The 21914-nt window shown below is 40.9% G+C and overlaps 2 protein-coding genes and 1 long non-coding RNA gene across 4 annotated transcripts; 1 reads left to right on the top strand and 2 right to left on the bottom strand.

Moving 5' to 3' along the window:
* Nucleotides 1-264: 264 nt before the first annotated feature.
* On the bottom strand, nt 265-6428 carry oser1 (oxidative stress responsive serine-rich 1). The gene is made up of 4 exons (XM_030421400.1): nt 5909-6428; nt 4204-4313; nt 2756-2872; nt 265-1656 (listed from the first exon to the last, which is right to left on the bottom strand). The coding sequence occupies exons 2-4, from the start codon at nt 4278-4280 to the stop codon at nt 738-740; spliced, it is 1113 nt and encodes a 370-aa protein (XP_030277260.1). The 5' UTR covers nt 4281-4313; nt 5909-6428; the 3' UTR covers nt 265-737.
* A 2027-nt stretch (nt 6429-8455) lies between these two features.
* Nucleotides 8456-18117, top strand: LOC115583903 (mesencephalic astrocyte-derived neurotrophic factor-like). The gene is made up of 4 exons (XM_030421140.1): nt 8456-8681; nt 10071-10198; nt 12806-12947; nt 14466-18117. Exons 1-4 carry the CDS (start codon nt 8594-8596, stop codon nt 14648-14650), a joined length of 543 nt encoding a protein of 180 aa, XP_030277000.1. The 5' UTR covers nt 8456-8593; the 3' UTR covers nt 14651-18117.
* A 718-nt stretch (nt 18118-18835) lies between these two features.
* Nucleotides 18836-21684, bottom strand: LOC115582926 (uncharacterized). Of its 2 annotated transcripts, none has more exons than XR_003984277.1 (2): nt 21518-21684; nt 18836-20251 (listed from the first exon to the last, which is right to left on the bottom strand). It is a non-coding gene; the product is annotated as an uncharacterized LOC115582926 (long non-coding RNA). The 2 variants fall into 2 exon arrangements; XR_003984278.1 differs by having other exon boundaries at nt 18836-20230.
* Between the last annotated feature and the right edge of the window lie 230 nt (nt 21685-21914).

Genomic DNA, 21914 nt, shown 5'->3' with positions numbered 1-21914 from the left:
AACTTGTACAAAAGTACAAAGAAAAAAACAATTAACCTTGTTTAATATTAGAGGTCAGTTTTTGGTTTGATTCCCATAAATCCGCCCGACTTCGACGGCCTGGGTTAAAACTTTTCAGTGGAATAAAAGTGTTTTTTTCTGAGTAACATACATAACAGACACAAATGACAAAGTGCCAGAATGAGGCTGTTAAAGGGCCGCAGGTTGAACATGTCTGATAGAAGCTGTTGTGAATCTAGTTTGACTGAAGACTCGGTGACAAACTTTCCAACAAACACAGTTTGCTTCTTTATTGAGTGAAGAATGAAATCCAGACAGGTGACGTTCAAGGTCACAACACCACAAACACTTGGCATCACAAGTTTGCATGTTCCTGCTGTTATCTCCGTCAGCGACACCCTGCACCAAGAGCTTTGGCAACTTCATTTAGTAACTGAAAATTAAACTTAAACAGCACAAAAAAAAAGTCTGAATGTCAAAACTAATGAGAAGTAGTCTGCGATGATCTGATTCTGTCAGTTCTAGTAAAGGGGGTTCAAACAGAGCGGGGACAATGGAAACATTTCATCCTGGGTTAAAATCAGTTAACGTTGTATATTTAAATCACAACTCTCATGCCTGATCGGTTCTTCTACCCACTACTGACATTCCTTCGAGGCCACCGTTTCCCTCAACAACAGAAAAGAAACCTCTTTACCACTTATTTCCTTATGATATAATAATAATTCTTGCTTTATTTAAGTGTACATCATCTCAGCCATGTGTGACATCTTCTTGGGGATGTAGAGATAATACTCCATGTATCCAGAAAGGTCCTCTATTGTGATGTCGTCAACGTAGGCCCGCGCCTGCTCCGAGCAGGAGCGAGGGGAACCCGACGAAAGTGATGATGGTGACGCAGCTGTGGCAGCGTTACTGCTGGTGCTGAGAGTTCTGGAGGCGTCCTCGTGGCTCGGCAGGCTCCTCTCGCACTCTGAGATGACGTTTCGAAGCCCAGTGAAGGAGTAGACCTCCACGCCAGCCCAGCCCTGATGACTGGACTGGCACTGACATTCAGCCTCCTGCCGGCTCTCTTTCTGTGAATCTGAGCTTTTCCTCCAGGCACAGGAGCAGGGAACCTGGGGACCGTCTTCCGGGCCGCTGCTGTGGAGCTCTGATAGAGCTCGGAAGTCGGCGGCTTCCGCAGGTCCAGATAACCGAGGTGCTCCTGGTCCAGACTCTGCTCCGTCACAGGCACTTTTCTCTGGGCCGCTCTCCTCGCTCGACTGGGCATCTCCATCCTGCCTGGCTGCTGGTGCCACAGTAGTAATAACAGTGGGGATCTCTTGAGAGGAAACCACAGCTTCAATCTGTGTCTTATACCCAGCGCGAGATCCAAAAACCAGAGGGGAGATGTGGCCGGGAGTGCCTGAAGAACAGAGCTCTTTCTGGGCTGGGATGGCTACAGAGGAAGCCATTCTTCCATCGACCGTGGGACGAGGCTCCACAGGCTCGGGCACCGCCAGGCGCTGGTGCTTCAGGCAGCCACTAGAGGGCGACAGTGCGGACGCTGCACTGCTGCTGCAGTAGGTGAACTTTGGAGGGTGGAGGATGGGGGACTTGGACCTGCGGCGCCGCTGGGTTCTGGACGCTCCTCTAGAGGTTTTCCTCATACAGCTGAAGAGAGAAACAAAGATGGAAAAACATCAAACATTTCGTTGTCATCAGTTTCTTTCTTCAACTAAATTGAGTCTATTGAGTTGATCAGACTTCATCGTCAGCGACGTGTGATCGTCAGCCCAACGTGAAACACCAGAACAACATGAAAACAGATAAATCTCTTTCTTCTTATTCCTCTCTGTTGGCAAACAACACAACTGCATCACAGCTGCCATCTGATGAGTGGGAGACAGCCCAGCTGACTCAACCATTAGTCACAACGTCGTCAGACAACAACAAGAAGAATTCAGGCTACAGAAAACAGCTGTTGAGTGACTGCATTGATATTTAAGATGAGAGATCACAGAGAAACTTGGGTTTAAAATACAGAATATTGACTGATGGGCTGCTGTGAAGTGTCCACAACATTTAGTTGCTATTTGTGTTGGCAAAGTTGTGTTTTTCCTGATGCAGCCAGCCAATAGGACTGTGCATTACATCCCGTTTCCCTCACCATGGTGCTGGTCGTCCGCCGACTCTGGCCGGACTGGTTATTAAGACTGGGAGTCAAAATCTCGTCATAACTACCAAAATGAATATACAACATATTTATGTGGCATTACGTGCGTCTTTGGAGAAGCTTAATTCTGCCGGCGTCTGTCAGCAGGTGTTTCTGCTCTTAAATAGCTCATAGGTCAGTTTTTACAGCCTATAAAAGTCTTAACAACATATTCATTGTACACACATAACTTGTTTTGTACTTCACCAGATAAAGCTGATGACTGGTTGAAGAACATACAGTGTAATGTGTTGTGGAGCATTTTATCATAACCTGTGTCTAAAATGTCTGATGAGCCACTTACAAAATGTTTTATATGTTTGTTCAATTGTCAGATGACTCGATAAGCAACAGAACAAAACCCGCCCTGTCTTCTCTGACTGAAGTTTTAATAACGTCAAACTGTCACAATTTTTGTCAAAACAGCACAATTAATATAACAAGAGCACGGCTTTGTAACGCAGTGGTTTGAGACCAAGACACCGCCCACTTCATCACATCCTCTAGGTTAAACAATGCAACAGGTCTACCAGCAGAGCAGCGACCACCTCTACCTACCCGTGCCAGTTGTCCTTCGGGCAGCTGAGTTTGGGCTTCGCTCCGCTGGAGTCAAGACAAGCGCGTGATGCTGCTCTCGGAGCCAACGCCTCTGAAACACTCACAGCTCCGGGTAAACTGGAAGGAGGAGAGAAACACATCAACTTTTAGGAACTTTACTGGAGCAAGTGTGTTAATAACCACCGAGCCCTCCGCAACAACAACACACACATCCATTCTCTGGCTGTCTTATAACCTGAATATGGCTATAAATGCGCTGAATCAACTGAGATCTGATTTAAGTTCAGATACAGAAGAATCAAGTGACCATTCCAGCAGAGGTAGAGATTGGAAACTGGTCATGACGCAGAAACTGGAACTGGAACAGAATAGCATTAACCTAACTCTGCTGTGTGACCTCCACAGTCTGGACCTGCTTTGTAGCCGACCTGTTGGCCCAACTAGCTACCTACTAGCTACATTTGGCAGCAGTTAGCGGTTACTTGAGCAACAAAGCTGCCAGTATCTGTAAATCACTTCTGTACGATCACTGGCCTTCATCAGTCTCAGAGATTAATGGCCCCAATTATGAAAGCTGCTTGTTAGCAGGTAGTAAATATTAGAAAATACTTTCTCAGTAAAGACATGTTCACAGTCTGGACCTGCTTTGTAGGAGATTTAAACCAGCAAGAACTACTTATGATTTCAGTTGTCAAACTCCAAGATTTCTTGCAGTGGCCAGTGTAAAGAAAAGGGGAAACATGAGAGAATACCAAGCCAGCAGGACATTTACAGGATGGCAGCGATCGACACGAGGACTGAATGAAGATACGCGAGTAAAACTGATTACGGGGGCAGAGTTCATTTTCCTTTTTCAACTTTGAAGGTGATAACAGCACAGAACAGAAAAGACATCTGAGGTCTATTCAAACTGGATTAAATTATTAAAAAGTTGAAGTTTTGTAGATTATAAAAGGGGTCTGGGGGTTCTGTACTTCCTGAATACATCTAAGCAACATATTATTGAGGTGAATGTTCTTTGACAGCTCTCCTTCCTGCGTTTGGCAGCTGTAACCATCTTACTTGTAGACCGAACTAATTCTATTTGTCTGATAGTAAAGTTGCTCTAATATAGAACATATTCCACTCTGCTGCCAATAGACTTGTCCTTGTTTGTCACTGGTCAGATGCTGTAAACACCTCCCATTTTATATGAATGCACTTGTGTCTAGATGTGGAAAAACTGGTTTGGTAGCCAGTTTCTTGTGACCTCTCGGTGCGACTGCGACCTTTATGGAGTCAAACTGTTAACCAACATTTTCCAGCTCATGTCGAGTTTGACTGTGATAACACTTAAAAACACGTCATTAACGAGGACATCGACTGAGTGTGTCGATTAGCAGAACGAGAGAGACAAGAGTGCGATGAAGAAGTCAGTGGTCCGATCAGAACAGTTAGCAGATATTTACCTCTCGGCATCAACCCTCAGCTTTTTAAAAGCTGTCTGCAGTGTTTCCTCCTCACAGTCTTTCCCTCCTGCCTCCATGGTTGGAGGAGGCTGCTCCGACCAGCCACCCAGCTGCAACACAAACACACAACAGTCAGTCACAACTGAAATACAAATTAATCTACAGTCACCAGTGTCGGAGATGACGTGTTACAAAAGCAACACGTTCCACTAATATATTTCTTTTATCAGTAACAGCGTAATATATAATGTTAATGCAAGAAACGTGTTACAATCCACGTTACAGACCAAAATCAAGGGGTTTAATGTTGTTTTTTTAAGAATCCATATTATATAGACAGTGTGTGTTTAATACAGCCGAGCCTGTAAGTTCTGTGTTCAGTCTGTGTGACTGAAACGAGCCTGATGATGAAGCCTGATGATGAAGCCTGATGATGAAGCCTGATCCTCAGAGCGCACTTCAATTAACATTCTTAAATCACACCATGTATTAATGTTCTGTGGACTAAAATAAAGAGAGATATTTGTCGTGTCATTACAGGCTACATTTTAGAAGGTATACGTCTGTCGTGTTATATATGACTGAGCTTACAATTAAAAATATGTATTCCCGTCTCATATTATCAGACTGTGATCCTCCATCTGTCTGCTCATCACTGTGTCCAAGACTATTCCTTTATTTGAAAAGATCTCTGCTATTTAGCTGTTCTATGTATTAGTTTAAAATACTGGTAAAGATGCACAACATGGATTTTTTTCAGCTGATACAATAACCTGTAACTGCTCGACTCTTGTCGATACTGATAAAATAACCAATAAAATTTGTATATTTTTAAAACCAATTGCTAACCTGTAGTATATACGCACACCTGAGTGTAAGAAAGGCCCAAATCTAGTGAGCAAAGATGGTTTTTAAGATATTCCAGCTGTGATGACGACGTGTGTGGCTCCACACTGGTGAAGCAGTTTGACGTTTTGACCGTGACATCAGTGTGTTTGTTCTTCTTCTCTGTTTTTATTAGCGGCTCACAAATATAAAATAAATTGGCATTCCGCCACCTACTGTGTCTCGACAAAAGCAACCCTGCTGATAATGTACATTTTTGATTATCGGGCTGATAATTTATCGATCTGATATATATCGTGCATCCTTAGTAACTTGTAATATGTTGCATTTTGAAACTAACTTGTCTGAACTCTGACAGCTTCAGGCTACAGTTTCTTTGTTGACAGGTGTCCACAACCACAATATGAAGGCGGCAGTTACAGACGAGTCCCATATCTAAAGGCTCAATAGAAGGAGAAGCTCACAGTGATCTCCAGTAGAAACAGAGATGGTGACTGACGCGTTGTTTGGCATTTTGCTCATGTACCGATCTGTTTACCAGGCAGCATGTGAGGGACGAGCTGATGATTCTGGAGCTAAAAATAACACGAGATGTGTTTAAACTGCAGTTAAACTATCAAACCGATGAGAGATAATCACACATCGGTATGATCTGTTAATTAAACTCATTAATCCCTCAACAAACCCGCAGCGACAACATGAACCGCTGCTTTGTAAACAGTTGATTTCATAGGCACTCCCACCCTGTTGGCTAATGCTAGCAAGCAGCTTTAGCTGCTAAGCTAACAGGCTAGCTGCCCACAGAGGGTCGTTTTCTGAACATTTTAGAGACAAATAAAATTCTGGATGAGATACTCACGGTTCAGGATATCCTGGTCGCAGTAAAGAGAGACAAACACAGGGCATAAAGGGTGTTTCTCTCGCCACAGGCCCTCAGATGTTGACTAGCCAGTGAGGCTAGCGAAGGCTAAGGTACGCTAAGGGGACTGACAGGCTAGCTCGGACGGCTAGCTCCGTGTTCGTGTCTCCGCGATAAATAAAGACCTGTTCCTTTGTTAAAACAGCGCGGAGGGACGTTCAGAGCCGAACCACGACGTCTCTCACAGGTACATACAGGTTGTGTCTGACAGCGGAGGCGGAGGACGGACGGACGGAGAGGCCGAGCTTTCTTCAGCTTGTTTACAGTCGAACAGTCGCAGTGACTCTGCAACAACACGCAGCTGCTGACGTAACCAGCCAGAAAAACGCACCCTGACGTCACTGTGTGCAGTTTGCGCCGCTCAGAGATCAAAGTTCACCTGCTCAGCTCTCAGAGCAGACACACAGGTGAGCCTTCACACAGACACACCGCTGACCTCACGTACAGGTGTCTGACAGGTTGGAGGGCCGAGGACATACAGAGAGGACCAGGGGACAGTGTTACGTCACTGTTATATAACAAGAGCAGAACAAAGCCCGAACACACAAGAACAGGTCCAATTGAGAAGTTCTGCTCTCACAGGCACCTGAAACCACCAGCTCACCTAACAGCCAGAACACATAGCACCAAGCATCCAGTGGTGGTAATGAAACAATACAAAACATCAGGTTTTGGTATTTTACCTGAGGATTTCTTGAAGGCACAGGAAATCATTCCTACCTGGTGCCATCAGGATACACAGCGCTCACATAACAAAACACAAAACACACACATAACTACTGCGCTTTATATTATTTCTGTACATAAACTTGCACCTTACCTCAACATTTAATTTTATTTACCTCAATATTTTATTTGTATTTTATTTCATAACTACCAAAGCATTTTATTATATTCTACTGTTAGGAACCTTCTATTCTGTTGTTTTTGTTGCATATTGTATATAATACTTTGTTGTTTCTTATTGCCTCTTTATTTGCCCTTATATTTTTATTGTATTGTACTAAATGTACCTGCTGCAATGATGACCGGCTAATTGTTGCAAGAAAGTGAAAACCATTCGAGATATTAATGTTTTGAAAATGACAGATTCTCCGTTCAGGTGAAGACAGACTTCCTGTTATTTATTTATTTTTATTACTGTAAACATTCAGCAACACATGTAAATATGTACACGCTGTAATTGAACCGCAGGGTGTCTTGAATGTTCAGGACACATTTCAACCCAATCCAGTGAAAAGTAAACCTGTTTCTTCATGTGTGGAAACTGAGCAGCCCGACAAATATCCTCAAGAATAATCTTAACCTCTGACCCAAAGGTAGAGAAGAAAGTGTGGATAAACACATAAACTGAACATTTGCTCCTCTCTGCTCGCTGGAGTCGAGAGCAGATATACAAACATGGCAACAGCGCCATCGAGTGGTAAAACAGGAAAATAGCATGAAGATCCCAAACAGGGAGGAACACATGAATAAAACAGAAAGAGAGAAAGAAGATGGATGAGATGGATGCTTTTCATAATTTCATAAATGTATTAGACTTAAAGGAGCAGTCTGCGGTTTTGTGGAAGAAATGTTAATGAGCAGAGAAACTCTCTTTGTTTTCAGGTTTAGAATAAACAAACTGACCTTAGAGGACAACACAGTTTATACTGTTTGACTTTGTTTACATGTGGCGGACTCTGCCACCCTTCTATCTCCAAACCGTGTTCTGGGACCTTGTTTTCCTCTGAGAACAGCTTATTTTTTCACTTATAGAACAAAGTTTGTAATATTGCCTCAATAATAATGTCAATATTAAAATGATTAGTTTGAATTCTTTCTCCAAAACTACAAAGTTCCCCTTTAATCCAGAGTTTATAAAAGTCTACAAGTTTTAAGTAAATGAAGTTGCAATTCACACAAAAAACCCACATCATGATAATAGTTTGTGAACATCTGAGGTCAAATATAATTTACAAGTGATAAATAATATTTAATATTATCATGTAATCTAATAGGTCTGTCTTCTGTTGAGCATTTCCTTATTCTTTTTTTAATAATATTTTCTCTTCTATATCACTATTCTATTGGCTTACTATAGTAATAAAATAGTACTGAGGTAGAATAGGTGGAGGTGGAATAATGACAATTCACCTCACTTTAACCCTTAAAAAATATCTAAAAAGATTATTGATTATATAAGTTTATTGTTCTATCTCTGTCTATCTATCAATGCCATTATGATTCGTGAGTTTTTGTTATTTTTTATAAAGAAACGTTCAAAAATAACTTAAAACATGTAACAAAGTTCTTATTTTACACTTTCACGTGCAGGTACTGGATGTGAGCACGGGGCGGATGTGGCCCAATCAGACGGCGCCAACTGGACGTTGTTCCCGGAATGTTCCGTCTCCGTCCAATCAAGGGAAAATGCGTGGAGGACTACAGGAAGCGACGGACCTTTCGACCAATAAGCTGCCGGTTGCGTAGTATGACGTGACGCCGGACAGCCCCTACAATCAGGAACGGATGCTGCTCACTTTTACCGGCGTCTGTAGCGGAGCAGCGTTAGCGACCCATGAGGACGAGGTGTTCTGTGGCAGCAGCGGTTAAACATCGACACGTCTGATTATTCCAGCCGACATGTTGAGTCTCAGCGGGTTGTCGGTGGTTCTGGCTCTGGTTCTGGTGCCCGGTCCAACTGAAGCCCTGAAAGAAGGAGACTGTGAAGGTAGGTTCGGCTGCTAGCTTCAGTTAGCTAACACAGCATCAGCTGAACGGCTGTCTGCATTCAGCAACTTTTTAAATGAGTACTGGTACCGGAGATGTCCGGTCCAGTAGAACCGTGAGCTTTCTGTGGAGTGAAGAACAAGCTGCTGTCGTTTTTAATATATTAGTGATGTTCACAGATTTATCACAGTGTTGCTAATCATTCTCCCAAAGCTGCCAGGCTGGTGCTCTAAAAAAACGTTTTGTCATAAAATTCTGGGACTGGGAGTGAAACTTAGACCAGAACCAAGACCCGGACCAGTTCAGCACACAGTGGGATCAAATGTCAAACAGATATCAGATGTCTTAAATTAACAATGATCAGTGCTTAAAGGTACAGTATTTAGTTTTAGTTGAATTCAAACTCATGATTTTAATATTTACATTATTAATGAGGCAATTAAATAAACTCATAATATTTATTTATTTCCATAAGTGAATTATACAGTTGTTCTGGTGGCAGGGTCCGCCACAAATACACAAAGTAAAACGGTGTGAAATTGTGTTTTTCCTGGAAGGTTAGTTCCTGTAACTACATCGTGCAGCTTTAATGATGCATGACAAAGAAGCGGTGCAGTGTTTATATAATGATGGTTTTAATCATGCTGGAGCCGAGTTGGATGCCTGATTTTATAAACCTGAACTGATATCAGGTAGTTTTGAAACAAAATTAAAAATCAGGTAATAGTTGTCTATCACATGAGCATCTTTTTCTGCATTATAATCTAAAAGAAGTTTTCATATCGGACAACATTTCCACCAACACAGTTATTCTGGTGATAATAGCGACCAAAAGTTACATCAGACAGGCTGTAATTATTTTTATTATCGATTAAGCATTTGTCTATAAAAAATGTCAGAAATAAATGAACAGAGCAAACTTTGATATCATAGTGACACCTTCAAATTAACACTGTCATTCAAACACTATTTGAAATCCTTTCATACATCTTGAATTGTTTTTTCCCAGAAAGTAAAGAGACAAGAAATGAACATTATTTTCTGTAGGAACTGTCTGTTTACTCTTCTCCTACAGGTAACTGTCACCTGAAATGTTTGTATTTGCCTTAAAAAACAGAGCATGATTTTAATAAAATTAACATTAAGAGAAGACTGAAAGGACAAAATGTCTTAGTTAAAGATCCTGAAGTAGATCAACAGCTGTTACTGTTCCATCATTTCTATATAACCTGATATATGTAACTTTATCAGCCAGCTCACTGGCTTCAGACAAAAGCGTCATTCGTAGCAAACATCACACAATACCTGAGTTACAGCTCGTGTTATTCTTCTCCATGACAGTTGTTGCCTCTGTAAAGTTGTCTAACAAATATTCTCCTCTTTCTTTCAGTGTGTCTGAGCTTCCTCGGGAAGTTTTATCAGTCACTAGAGGAGAACGACGTAAAGTTCAACAGCGACGACATCGAGAAGGCCCTCGTAAAGACCTGCAAAGATGCTAAAGGGAAAGAAAACCGCTTTGTAAGTAAACCACAGATCGAGTCGTTGGTGACATGATTTTGATCCTGGATGTGTGGAGAGTGACAGTCATCACCTGCTTGATCTGTTAGATTTTTCTGGACAAAATTGCGAAGGTCAATGAAATGCTTTATTATCTGCTGATGTGCTGTATCACATTTTCATGCTTTGATTTTTGTGGCTAAAATCATCATGATGAACATCCGGTTTATCTTCATACAACAGCTGGAGCAGAGAGGAAGTAAAGTTACCGAACACTGTGATCTCCTTAGATTGAATCAGACCCGATGAACTGAGCAGCATTAATTATATTAATCACACAAAAAGCAAATGAATAGATGAAAAATGACGACAGTTAACTTGGAGTTAATTTCAGTGCAGCGTCGTGTTTGTGGCTCTCCTCCATGTTTCCCTGTGTGTTGGGATTTCTTATTATAAGTCTTATTCACAACATTTCAGTCTTCAGACTTTTTTTAAAATTCATTATTTAGATATTGACTGCTGGCGGTGGCTTAGTTAAGATATTGTTCTAAAATGTTTGCTAACTTTTGAACCGCTAATCTGATCAGGTGAGAGCAGCTCATCCAGGTTCTTTGCCTTTCATTACGTGTTTCATTACGTAGCCGTTGACTCGGAGCTGAGAGGAGGTGAAAACAGGTCGAGTTTAGCTCCACGTCCAACGTTACTTTATGCTGTTTACAAGCATTATTATTAGAAGGCAGGTCAGTTCAGTGTATGAGTGTTATTAACATTAAAACAGCCTCTGGTCCTGGAGGACTGTCGAGTGGACGGACCGCTAAACCAAACTTCATTCTGATGGCAGCTGTTTTAAGGTTAGGTCTTATTTTTTCATAGTAAAAAGTGTAATTACAACTTTATAAAGGCTCTTTTTTGATTCACTTAGATCTACAGAAACAGTAGCTGTCCGTGTCGTTTACCTAATGACATCATTAACTAACCTGTGATGAGGTGTTTGACACAGAGGGGCTCATATTGACCGGTCGAGTCTCACATCTCTCTGTGGATGAACTGAAGCCACAGATATCTTCTCTTACTGTCCTTCATTTTCTGGGGAAGTAAATAAAACCCTAACCTTTGGGAATTTACAACGTTTGATGTGCACATTTGCAGCACAGCAGCTTTTAGGCGTGTCACTACCGGCTGTTCAACCAGCACCAGCACTTTCACAGTGTTCGTGTTCACCCAGAAGAGGACGGGGTCGTCCTGACAACAGGAGAGTGACGTGTGGCTGCTCATCTATGCTTTAATAACTCGTGTAAAGTGGCGTTTCTCCCACGTAGTTTCTTCCTCTGAGCCAACAGACGATGTTTGTAGCTGAGCTTCTTATGTTGTTTCTGTTCAATGGACAACATATTCTCAGAAAAAAATACTTTTGCTTCTCTGTTATGATTTAATAACCTTTTTTTGGACACATTTACATGCTCAGTAAATGAAATGTAGGATTAAACACCAGGGATAATGTTATAAAAAATGGCTTCATGTAGAAGTCTGACGTACATCTCTTTAAATAAAACAAAACTTCCTGTAGTTCTGTCTGAGCTCACAGTGAAATAAACACCAAATTTTACCTGAGGTTTTTTAACATTCTTTATATAACCATATTTTTAAATTCATCCATTCTCAGACAACGCAAAAGTAAAATTGGGACTTGAAATGAGTGAAACTGAAACTTTCGGTCCCCCTGAACTAAACGATGTGTGACACTCGACCGACTCGTCGTCTGCTGTGTTTGTAGTCAGAAGGCAGAACGTGAGAACAGAACAGCGCCGGGCCGCTGCACAGTCGTATCCGTCTGTAGCTGCAGAAGAGCTGAAGAATGTTCGTCAGTGATGAATGTCTTTCCCTGAATGTAACGACTCAGCACCTTTTGCACCTCTTCAGGAGGGCGACGAGCTAATTTTATCGCAGCAGCAGCTCATGACCAGAGGAGCAACAGCTCGTCACACACATGGAGCCGGTTTGACAGGTCCGGCCTGGTCTCTGGTGGTTTATCAAAACTAGAATATTTCCTCAGGGTTTGTTTGCTTCCATCCCCCAAACTCCGATAATAAAGCCGATGTAGTGAAGACTTTGAAGGAGTTATAAAAGGTATTGTGTGTCTGATTCCAGTGAGAAACATGATGATTAGAGACTCTTTGTACAGATTATATGTTCTTCAGCAGTCCCCGAATAAAAAGTGAGTGAAAGGAGTGAAGATGTGGACGCCACTCAGTAAACGTCCTCCGGTAGTGTTACAGCATCATGCGTCTCTTTTTCTTCATCAAGGAGGTTTTGTGTCTGTTGGTTTGTTACTCAAAAACTACTGTACAGATTTCTACAGAACTGTTATGCAAGTATTTATCATGAGAGTTCCATTAATGGTCAATCAAGCCAATGACGCAGGATGACATCACCAACACGTTTACTCCTGTGAAAGTTTCTCCCCCGGTTTACCTGAATGAGCCAAACTGCAGGTGTGAATGAACCCTAAGAATGACGTCCATACTCTTTGGTTATTTGTTTTTTTTTTTGAGTACTTCCTTTTCAAAGCATAATTTACATTTATAAAACGATCCAATCAGCTCTTTTCTCCTCATGTCACATGTCTAGTGTTACTACATCGGGGCGACGAGCGACGCAGCCACCAAGATCATCAACGAGGTGTCGAAGCCTCTCAGCTACCACTTCCCCGTGGAGAAGATCTGCGAGAAGCTCAAGAAGAAGGACAGTCAGATCTGTGAACTGAAATACGGTGAGGAGGAGAAAACGTTACAACGTACGGCTGCAAGTAGAAATGTATCTTCAAACCATAAGATCCAGAGTAACAGTCGTTAGAGGGCAGAAGGTACGAGCCAGTCAGCCAATTTTAGCTTCTTGTCTGAGACACAGGAGACTTGAGGCGATGCAACAGTCGGCCTTCTTCACAGCCAGTTCTGTGATGTGAGTTTGATGTGTCTGGGCTCGGGATGCACATTTAAAAAAATTTTTTATGACCGATAACCGACGCTCATTAACCGATTAATAAGCGTTATTACACGGCTCTCCTTAATGCTGCAGAAAGCTCCATTCACTTGAAAGTGGCCTTTTTGCCTCTGATTCACGTATTTCGTTTCTTTGCTCTGCAAGTAGTCCCGGTCACTTTTCACCGCAGCGTCTTCGGTTGCTAAGCGACGTCAGCTGATCTGTAGTCTACTTCATATGGGAAAAAACTACTCCTATGCCACTAGTATGGATGAGTTTCACATTAACTTTAATATTTTTGGTAAATACGGTGATTTCGAGTCTTGGCAAAAGGCTGAGTTGTCATCAGAGGTCAAGAAAAGAAGAAGAGGAAAGCAGCGAAGAGAGAGAAGAGAAACGGCGTCGGTTTGGCGAACTATTTCTCTGCTGAAAAACACTGTGAACGCCTGAACGGTAACAAATAAATTGTAAACAGACATACTGTGTGACGGTTTTTGTTCGTGTTGGTAAGTAGCCGTGTAATAAGCGGGACAATGTATAGAACGGCGGTCATTATCGGGAAAATAAGTCCCTTCAGGACGGATCAGATGGTTCCGGTTCGTCCTGTCTGGACTTATTTTCCTGATAGAAAATAAGCAAATGACCTCATCTCCTTTTCGGTCGAAATTGTCCCACACAGAACTCCTTTTTACTCGCTTCATTTTTGCTGTGAAGTGGGCCGTGGCGGAAAGCACGTAAAGGCACGTGTTGCACGTGTGGCACGCGTCGACACGCTCCCATGAGTTGATTGACAAGTAGCTAAAAAAAGTTTAACCGATAGTATTAATCAGTCAAAGTTCCTGTTATCGGTTAAATGGTTAACCATGTGCATCCCTAGTCTGGGCCCTGTAGCAGCATCAGAAGATTCTGGTACTGATACCGGCAGCAGTGTGTCTTTGTGTGGGTGTTTTATCATGTAAAAATGTCTCTGGGGTGATGTTCCTGCAAATGTATTCATGCATGCAAGGCAATAAGAAAAACGCCGCCACAATGATGAGAAATTGTAGAAAATATTCCTCCTCATATCCTGCAAATGTCTTTTAATTTTGAGGAACACATGTCGACACCTGCTGTGATGTAGCATTGATCGTTTTATTGCAAAGCTGCAGTAAGTCTGTCCGTCACTGTAACTTATCAAACAGTGTGTTCTCTGGATGGATAACACATTATTTTACCCTTGTAAAACATTTGCATCTTGTGCCAGAGATTAAAACACACACACACTTTATTATAAGACTCATTCATCGTCATGTTGTGTCTTCTCCTGTAGACAAACAGCTCGATCTGACCACAGTGGACCTGAAAAAGCTTAAAGTGAAGGACCTGAAGAAGATCCTGGAGGAGTGGGGCGAGTCCTGCAAAGGCTGCGCCGAAAAGTCGGACTTCATCCGCAAAATCACAGAGCTCATGCCCAAGTACGCCCCGGCAGCAGCCAGAGCACGGACAGATCTGTAACCAGGGGCGAAAACACATAAAACACAACTCTGGAGGACGACCAGGAGAGTAGAGGAGGAGGAGGAGGAGGAGGAGGAGGAGGAGAGTTTTGTCTGACATGTTTTCTCGCGGTCTTTAGAGCGTGGACACTGATATGGTAATCTCACACTGATTCAGAAGTATAGATGTTCGTGGGCTGAAGTTCTCCGCTATACTTTTAAATCACATGTCGGGGGGGACGAGCAGAGTTTGAGCCGGGGAGGAATTCATCAGGAGCACTGATTTAAAAGAGGACATTTGAGCTTTAGAGGAGTGAATCTGCTCGTGTAGTCGATACATTTCACAGTACGTTGGTTTAATAACTGACATCTGGTTATATTCTCCAGCTGTTAGTCCATCGATGCGTTTTAATGGAGAGAAGAGCACCTGAGTGACTCTGTAGTCGCCGAGCAGAGAGCAGCTGTGTTGATGCAGGATGACGTCACATGTTTTGTTGGTCACTGTAAATCCTGCTGTTCACAAACCCACGTCGATCACATCTCCAGCCTCTGCTGACACCACCTGATAAGATCATAATGCCAAGATGCATCCTGGGAATTCATCATGTGTGAACAATGTGTTTACTGTCCTTCAACTTCACCCTGATTTCCATGACGTCCTGTCGAGGAGGATGAGCGAACGCCGATGTTGAAGGAAAAGTACTCCGTCTCAAAACAATCCCGACATTCCCACATGTATGTTAAAGGAACAGTTCACCCAAAAGTGAAAAATCGGTTATTATCTTCATATTAGTTTCGTAGTCCACAAAATATCTCTGAAGCTTCACAGCAAGACAGCGATGCAGAGACGTGTTTTTAAAACAGAAAAAATAAGAAAAGAAAAACATAAAATGGCTCCAAACAGCTCGTCTGCTGTAATCAGAGTCTCCAAAAGCCTCCAGATGCTAAATTGATTTGAAAAAATATTATTTTCACCCTTTTTTTTAAAACGGAAATCTTCACTGTAGCCACGACGCCTAAAGCGTTAGCGTGCACTCTGTCTCGACCGCATGTCGGGTGTAAATTACATCTTTACAATTCAGTTTGGGATCGAGCTTCATGGAGCCATTGTATGTGTTTTTGTGGGTGTTTTTTACGTTTTTGAAAGAGTCTCCAGCTCCTTCAGCGGAGTGATCAGTCCGTGCCGGCCCTGAATGAATCCCTTTCCAATGTAATCCAGGATGAAATGCACATTCCTGCAATGTATTTCTGAAGTTAAGATGCACCTTCAGTAAACTGAGTTTGTCTGATCAGGTGGTCGTCTTCCAAAGATCTTTTATCATGAAGTGCTCTCTTTTTGTGGCTAATAACCCTGCAGGAAGATAATTTATCATTTATAGCATCTCAGAGCATGAGATTGAGGTGATTACATTAGAAAGGGATCTTTTAATGTCCGTATGAAGAGCAGGAATGATCACAGCAACCAGAAATGTTTTTGATGTCCATGTGGGCACGTCAGGATTGTGTTAAGATCGATTGAGAAGAATGTGAAGCTATTAAAAGCCTGTGACCTCCCTCCTGCTGACACATCCAGATCTCCAACCCTCTGTCCTCTAATCCTTCAACTTAATCCTTTTATTTAAATTCACAAAGTCAGCAAAGGCTGCCATATTCCAACCCAGTCAAACAAACAGCAGTTATTAAAAAGATTGAAATTAGCTGATTGTTTCTGTTCTCACTCATGACTCGTGTTACATTCAGGCTTTTTGTAGGACGGCAGTGGCCAGTAATCCACAAGAAGTCTGATTTTATGGAACTGCTCTGAATACTCGACGCTGCAGTTTTTACAGAAGCAGCAGATAATTGTCGTCTTCTGCCAGAAAAATGCAGCTCTGACAAAACAGGTACTCAGAGGACACAGAGTTTATGTGACTGTACAGTTTAAAGTACAAAAACCTTTCAGACTTCAAACTTTTCCCATTTTTTTTAATGTTTCAGACTTCTTAAAATGGAATTAATGTTTGTTTTTTCTCAATCCACAATCTGCCACAATCGTGAAGCAAAAAACAGCTTCTGGAGTGTGTTTGTTTGGGATTGTTAGGACCTTATTACAGAACATATACACAGAGTCAAATACAGTTTTGAAGCTGTCTGTATTGTGCCATGAATTACACGCTTATCGACTTTAAAGGCAAGAAAGTCGCGTTTAGATTTGTGTGAAACACCAACATGGCCGTCACATCAGGTCATATAGTCTTATACTTTGACAGTTTTGAGACAAACTACGACTTTCTCAAGCTGAAAAATGATATTTTCTAATTGACATGTGTAATACATGGAACAACTTTTTCTTTCTATATGTATTTTTTTCTGCGTAAAGGTCTGTGGTGATCCACTGAGCCGTCAGGGAGGGACTTCACCTCTCTGACGTCTCAGTCGGTGTTGGAGTGAAAAACGAGTGATGCAGTCAAGAGAATCGACCAGGTTTTAAAAAAGGAAGAAGGGAGCTTGGAATAAAACCGCCGACATCTCTGGCTTTTCAAAACCTGCTGGCTACATTACCCACAATGCAACTTGGCCACTCAGTGATATCACTGGAGACAATTTATCCTAATACAGTCGTACTTCCTGTAAACACTTTGAAAAACAGTTATTCACTTTGTTGACTTTCTGCAACAGCAATTACTAAAGACTAAACATAAACCAGTCCCGGATCTCGGGGTTTCGCTCCACTATTGTGGAGAACTGTGATCAGATTGATCAGGAAACATTAATTAAATTAAACATGTAATCCATTTTAAGACGAGTCTGACTCTTGGACCAAATGTGGAAAACTCAAGCGTCCATGTGCTTGGTATGTTAAAGTCCATGTCGCTGGTCTTTGACTCGAGGAGGTTCAGAAATCCTCCTTCTGTCTGAAGGGTAAAAACAATATTTAGGTTAAATATTTATTGAGGGTTTTTAAAAAAAAGATTGACCTCTTTTCATTTCTAATAGGTGATTATTGTTTCCACTTGGGTTTGGGTTTTTTTTTTTGTTGTTGGTCCGACTGAACATCCAGATGGTTTCTGTAGTGCTGCTGTCCGTGTCGTGAACCTTGTGACTCATGAAATACGCCTTCCATGCAGCGCCGGGATCGCTCGCATTGTAATCCAATCAGGAGTTCAAATTTGAAATAAAAATTGAATGTGGGGAACTAAAAGTGTGTGATCCTCACACCTGTGTCAGAACACAGCCAGAACATGTTCCTGAACACGGAGGGGAAACAGCTGTTCACCCCGCGTCCCCGGACTGTTGTGTTTTTCAGAAGGGATCCACATTTTATTGTTTGATGTAAACAAACGGTGTGTACTTAAAATATTAAGAAACAGTTTTGTGATGCTTGATAAGACTTGATGGGATATGAAAACTTAAAATATGCTGTTGTTTCACATTGACCTTTCATGTACAGCCCCAGGCATTTGTTACAACTGTACTATTCTACTTTTTCATTAAAATCTGAAAAAAGTCCGTCTGATGTTTTCTTTCCTTTACCGTGTGAGTGAAGATGAATTTAAATGTGTTTACTGAAGTGAACGATCCCGATGAAAACAGCCTCATGGGATGTTTGGACCAAGAGCAACAATCACTGATGGTGCAAAATTAATCTGAAAATGTATCTTTTATTTTTTTCACCTCAGTAGTTTTGTCAGTAGGTGTTGCACTTCATCCTTTTCTCTGGCCAAACGTTTGTGTTACACATGAAAAAAATTCTTCTAAAATTAAAAAGATAAGAAAACTGGTGCCAGACATGATTTTTTATTTTTTAAGTCTTGTGCCTTGTCTTGTTGCATTTGAGGAATGAGAAAAAAAATTCATGTATTCATGCCGTGCATGAATTCTTTTGGTTTTTTTGGTGTCTTTCATGAAATGAGAAAAAAAAAAAATACATTTTTGTATTATTTTTGTGTCACGCAGGATGTGTGGTGCCAAACTTGAAATTGTTTGTAAAAAATGGTGTCACATGAAAAATGTGGTGGCACAAATTAATTGAATTAGTCACATGAATTAAAGAAACACATTGGTGTCACAATTCCTTTTTTTTTAAAATTTGGTGTAACACGACATTTTTTGTTTCACATGAAATAAAAAAAAAACAATTGATGTCAAAAGCTTGGGTACCAGATTATTATTCTTTTTTTTTTTAAATAATACCTAAAACAAAATGGTGTCATGAATTTTTTTTTTTATTTGGTGTTATATAAAATCTTTTTTAGAAGAATTTTGGTGTTAGATTAAAAAGTAGCATTATTTTTGCTTCAGAGGAAAAACAAGGCCAGCTTCTTCTTTTAGATTTTCCTCAAAAAATCCCACAAAATTCTGACCTTTAATTTCTTTCTAGAATTTTGACTTTTTTCTTGATCTTTTCCCCAAAAATTCAGATTTTTTTTTACGCTTCTGACTTTATCCCCCTTAATTTTTTCTCAAATTCTGACATTTTGAGGAAAATTAAAGGGAAAAGAGTCACAATTTTGGAAAAAAAGATTTTGCCGGGATAATCATTCTAAATTCCTACATTTTTTTCATCTGTGAAAACACAGAAAATCAAATTCACTTGGTTTGATTAAAAATATATTTTTTAAATTAATTTGGTTTCCCACAAGAACAAGAAAAAATTTGTCCTGGAAAAGTTTTTTTTTCTTAGTTTCAGAAATGAAAAGGTTTTTTGCATGCATCACATTATACCACGGAATGTTTAGTTGTAACAGTTTGTTTTGTTATGATGTGAAATGATTCACATTATAACAAAATAAATAATATAAAGTCTGAGCAACAAATGTTTCTTGTTTAAAGATGAAAATATCTAACAATAATAAATAGCTCACACCATAACTTGATACTGATCTGTTTTTCTGGTGTGGCATCCATATTTCATACATGTGAGGCAAAAGTTGAGGAATTCCAAGTAATGTGGAAATCTAACAGCTGATCAGTCGGCTTACAGTATCTCACGGGTCAGAAATCAGGTGCAGGTTCAGTCAAAGCCAACCAGGATCCATAAAGTTAAAGACCTAATTTGTTCTCCATTCTCTCCTTTAATGACATCGTCTTGATCCAGAATAACAGACAGCAGCAGCAGGTCGATCGTTCAGGTGTGTTGGTGTTTCAGTATCGTACTTTTCCAGAGGAAGTCAGAGGGAAGCTGTCTACAAACAACATGCAGTGTGGGATCCTGAAGAGAGAAATCTGTGTGTCCCAGTCCCACAAACTGAACAGCTCTTTGTTTTGGGGAATCTTATCTAGCACCTCCTCTCACCCGGCCTGTGCAGAATGCTCTTATCTCCTCGTACTGGAGGTCTGGCTCTCCGTCAGCCTCTCATCTGTCAGTCCGACCAGCTGGGAGACGAACAGAGGAACAGAACAGTTCTCATGACACACAGTTTGTTTCACATTATCTTCCTGTCGACTGTGTGGAGATGTGTTTCTGTTTCCTGCTGCCCTCCAGAGGTTCCAGTCCCACCTGCACCTCCTGTTCTGTGGGATGTGTGTGTGGAAACTGCTCCATCTCAGCAGGGTGGATGTTCTCGCCTCCTCGGATGATCTCGTCCTTCAGACGTCCTTCACAATGCAGCAGCAACACAGACTGTTCAGACCGTCTGTGTCACTGATTACATGTAGTCAGGAATACAGATAACACTTCATAATAACCAGCTTGATGGTCTATAAACACCAGTGGCGAATTTATAATGGTCATCCAAAATGTTTTATAACTGAACTGCAGAGTATTTATTCATTAATGTCTGCTCTCCTTTAAGCCTTGTTATATTTATCTCTTAATAAAATCTAATAATTTATGCACTCGAGACAACACTATAAGATTACTTTGGAAACAGCTTTAATTTCATTATTATGTGCTTCCTGTGTAAATCTGTGTTTTGTTTCTTTTTTAAGAACATTTCTGCCATTTATTATTTATTTGTTTATTTATTTAAAATAGACAATGCACATCAGTTGACATTTTCAGTTTACACTCAAAATGTAAATATGCCAGAGTTGGCAAAAAGGCAAATTTTCGTCTGTAGTCTCTTGGCAGGTCAACACATCATCACATTACATTAGTGGGAAAGAAAAAAAAAAATTCAAGAAGGATAGAAAGCAAAAAAGAGAGAGAGAAAGAGAAAAGAGACATGAAAAATAAAAATAAAAAATAAGTGCAGTACAAAGAAGTGTAGCACTTAAAGTGAAACTCTCGCCAAAAAGCAACCAAGGCTTTATTTGGGATTCAATATGAGTCAAACCTTCGTGTGAAAGCATAATTACGATGAAAGAGGCACTTTTAAGATTTACTTTCGGTTTTGGGCACGTTAATTTTGAATGGGAGTGCATGGGGCAGGACATGCTAGCATCAAAATCTCTCTGTTTAAAACAGTAAGAAGTCTCGACACAACATGAAACTTTGCTGGTAGTATCACCAGGGTCTCTACACATGAACACGAGCATTGAGAACATTGTTTGTGTACACAGAGTTTACTAAGGCTCTGTTTACACGATGACGGTCTGAACAGAAGACGCAAAAGTGGCGTCGCGTCTTCACTTTTTATTCCGCGTTTAGACGAGCGTTTTCAGGAGGAAATCTGCGTGCATACGGTGACGCAAAAGTGTGTGGAATTCAATTGGGTATGCATGCCAGGCGGCTAGGGTCTCGTCCAAAGCCGACGTGAGCAGATCTGAGCAGAGTTTTGCGTTTTGCCAGTGTACACGGAAACGCTGCGGCGGAGTGTATTCAACTTTTCCACTCTGGAGGGTGGTTTCAGATTTTTTGCATTTTGCGTGTAAACGAAAGGCACTTCCAATAAAATATTTTGTCGTTTTTACCCGCAAGCGTCCTCGTGTAAACGGGGTCTAAAAAGAAGGTTTTTGAACAACTCACGTTAGCAGTAGCTTGTTCCGCTCGCCGCCGTCCTGCCAGTGGAGAAGTGTCGATCTCAGAATGTGACGTAACCTGGAGGACAGTTAAGGTGACAGTTAAGATTTTTTCTGTTTAGTGTCACATGAATTGTTTTTTAAATTTGGTGTCAAACATGAAATTTAAAAAGGGTTTGGTGTCATATGACATTTTTTATTAAAACATTAATTTGAAAAAATGTTCGCACATTTTTTTCCACTCAGTTTCATTAAAGTGAACAAATGTTTTCCTCTGAATTTTCTCTTTTGGGTCAAATTTCTCGTGCCAAAATAGTAACATGTCCAGATATATATTTATATTTTTTAACGTCCTAATATATTATTTTCTGTAGCTTTATTTTTTATGGTAACATGTCCTGTTA

The sequence above is a fragment of the Sparus aurata genome, chromosome 6 (genome assembly GCF_900880675.1).
Source record: "Sparus aurata chromosome 6, fSpaAur1.1, whole genome shotgun sequence".
In the NCBI taxonomy this organism is placed as follows: Eukaryota; Metazoa; Chordata; class Actinopteri; order Spariformes; family Sparidae; genus Sparus; species Sparus aurata.
The sequence above is the reverse complement of the archived record's forward strand: the minus strand, read 5'-3'. Positions and strand labels throughout refer to the sequence as shown.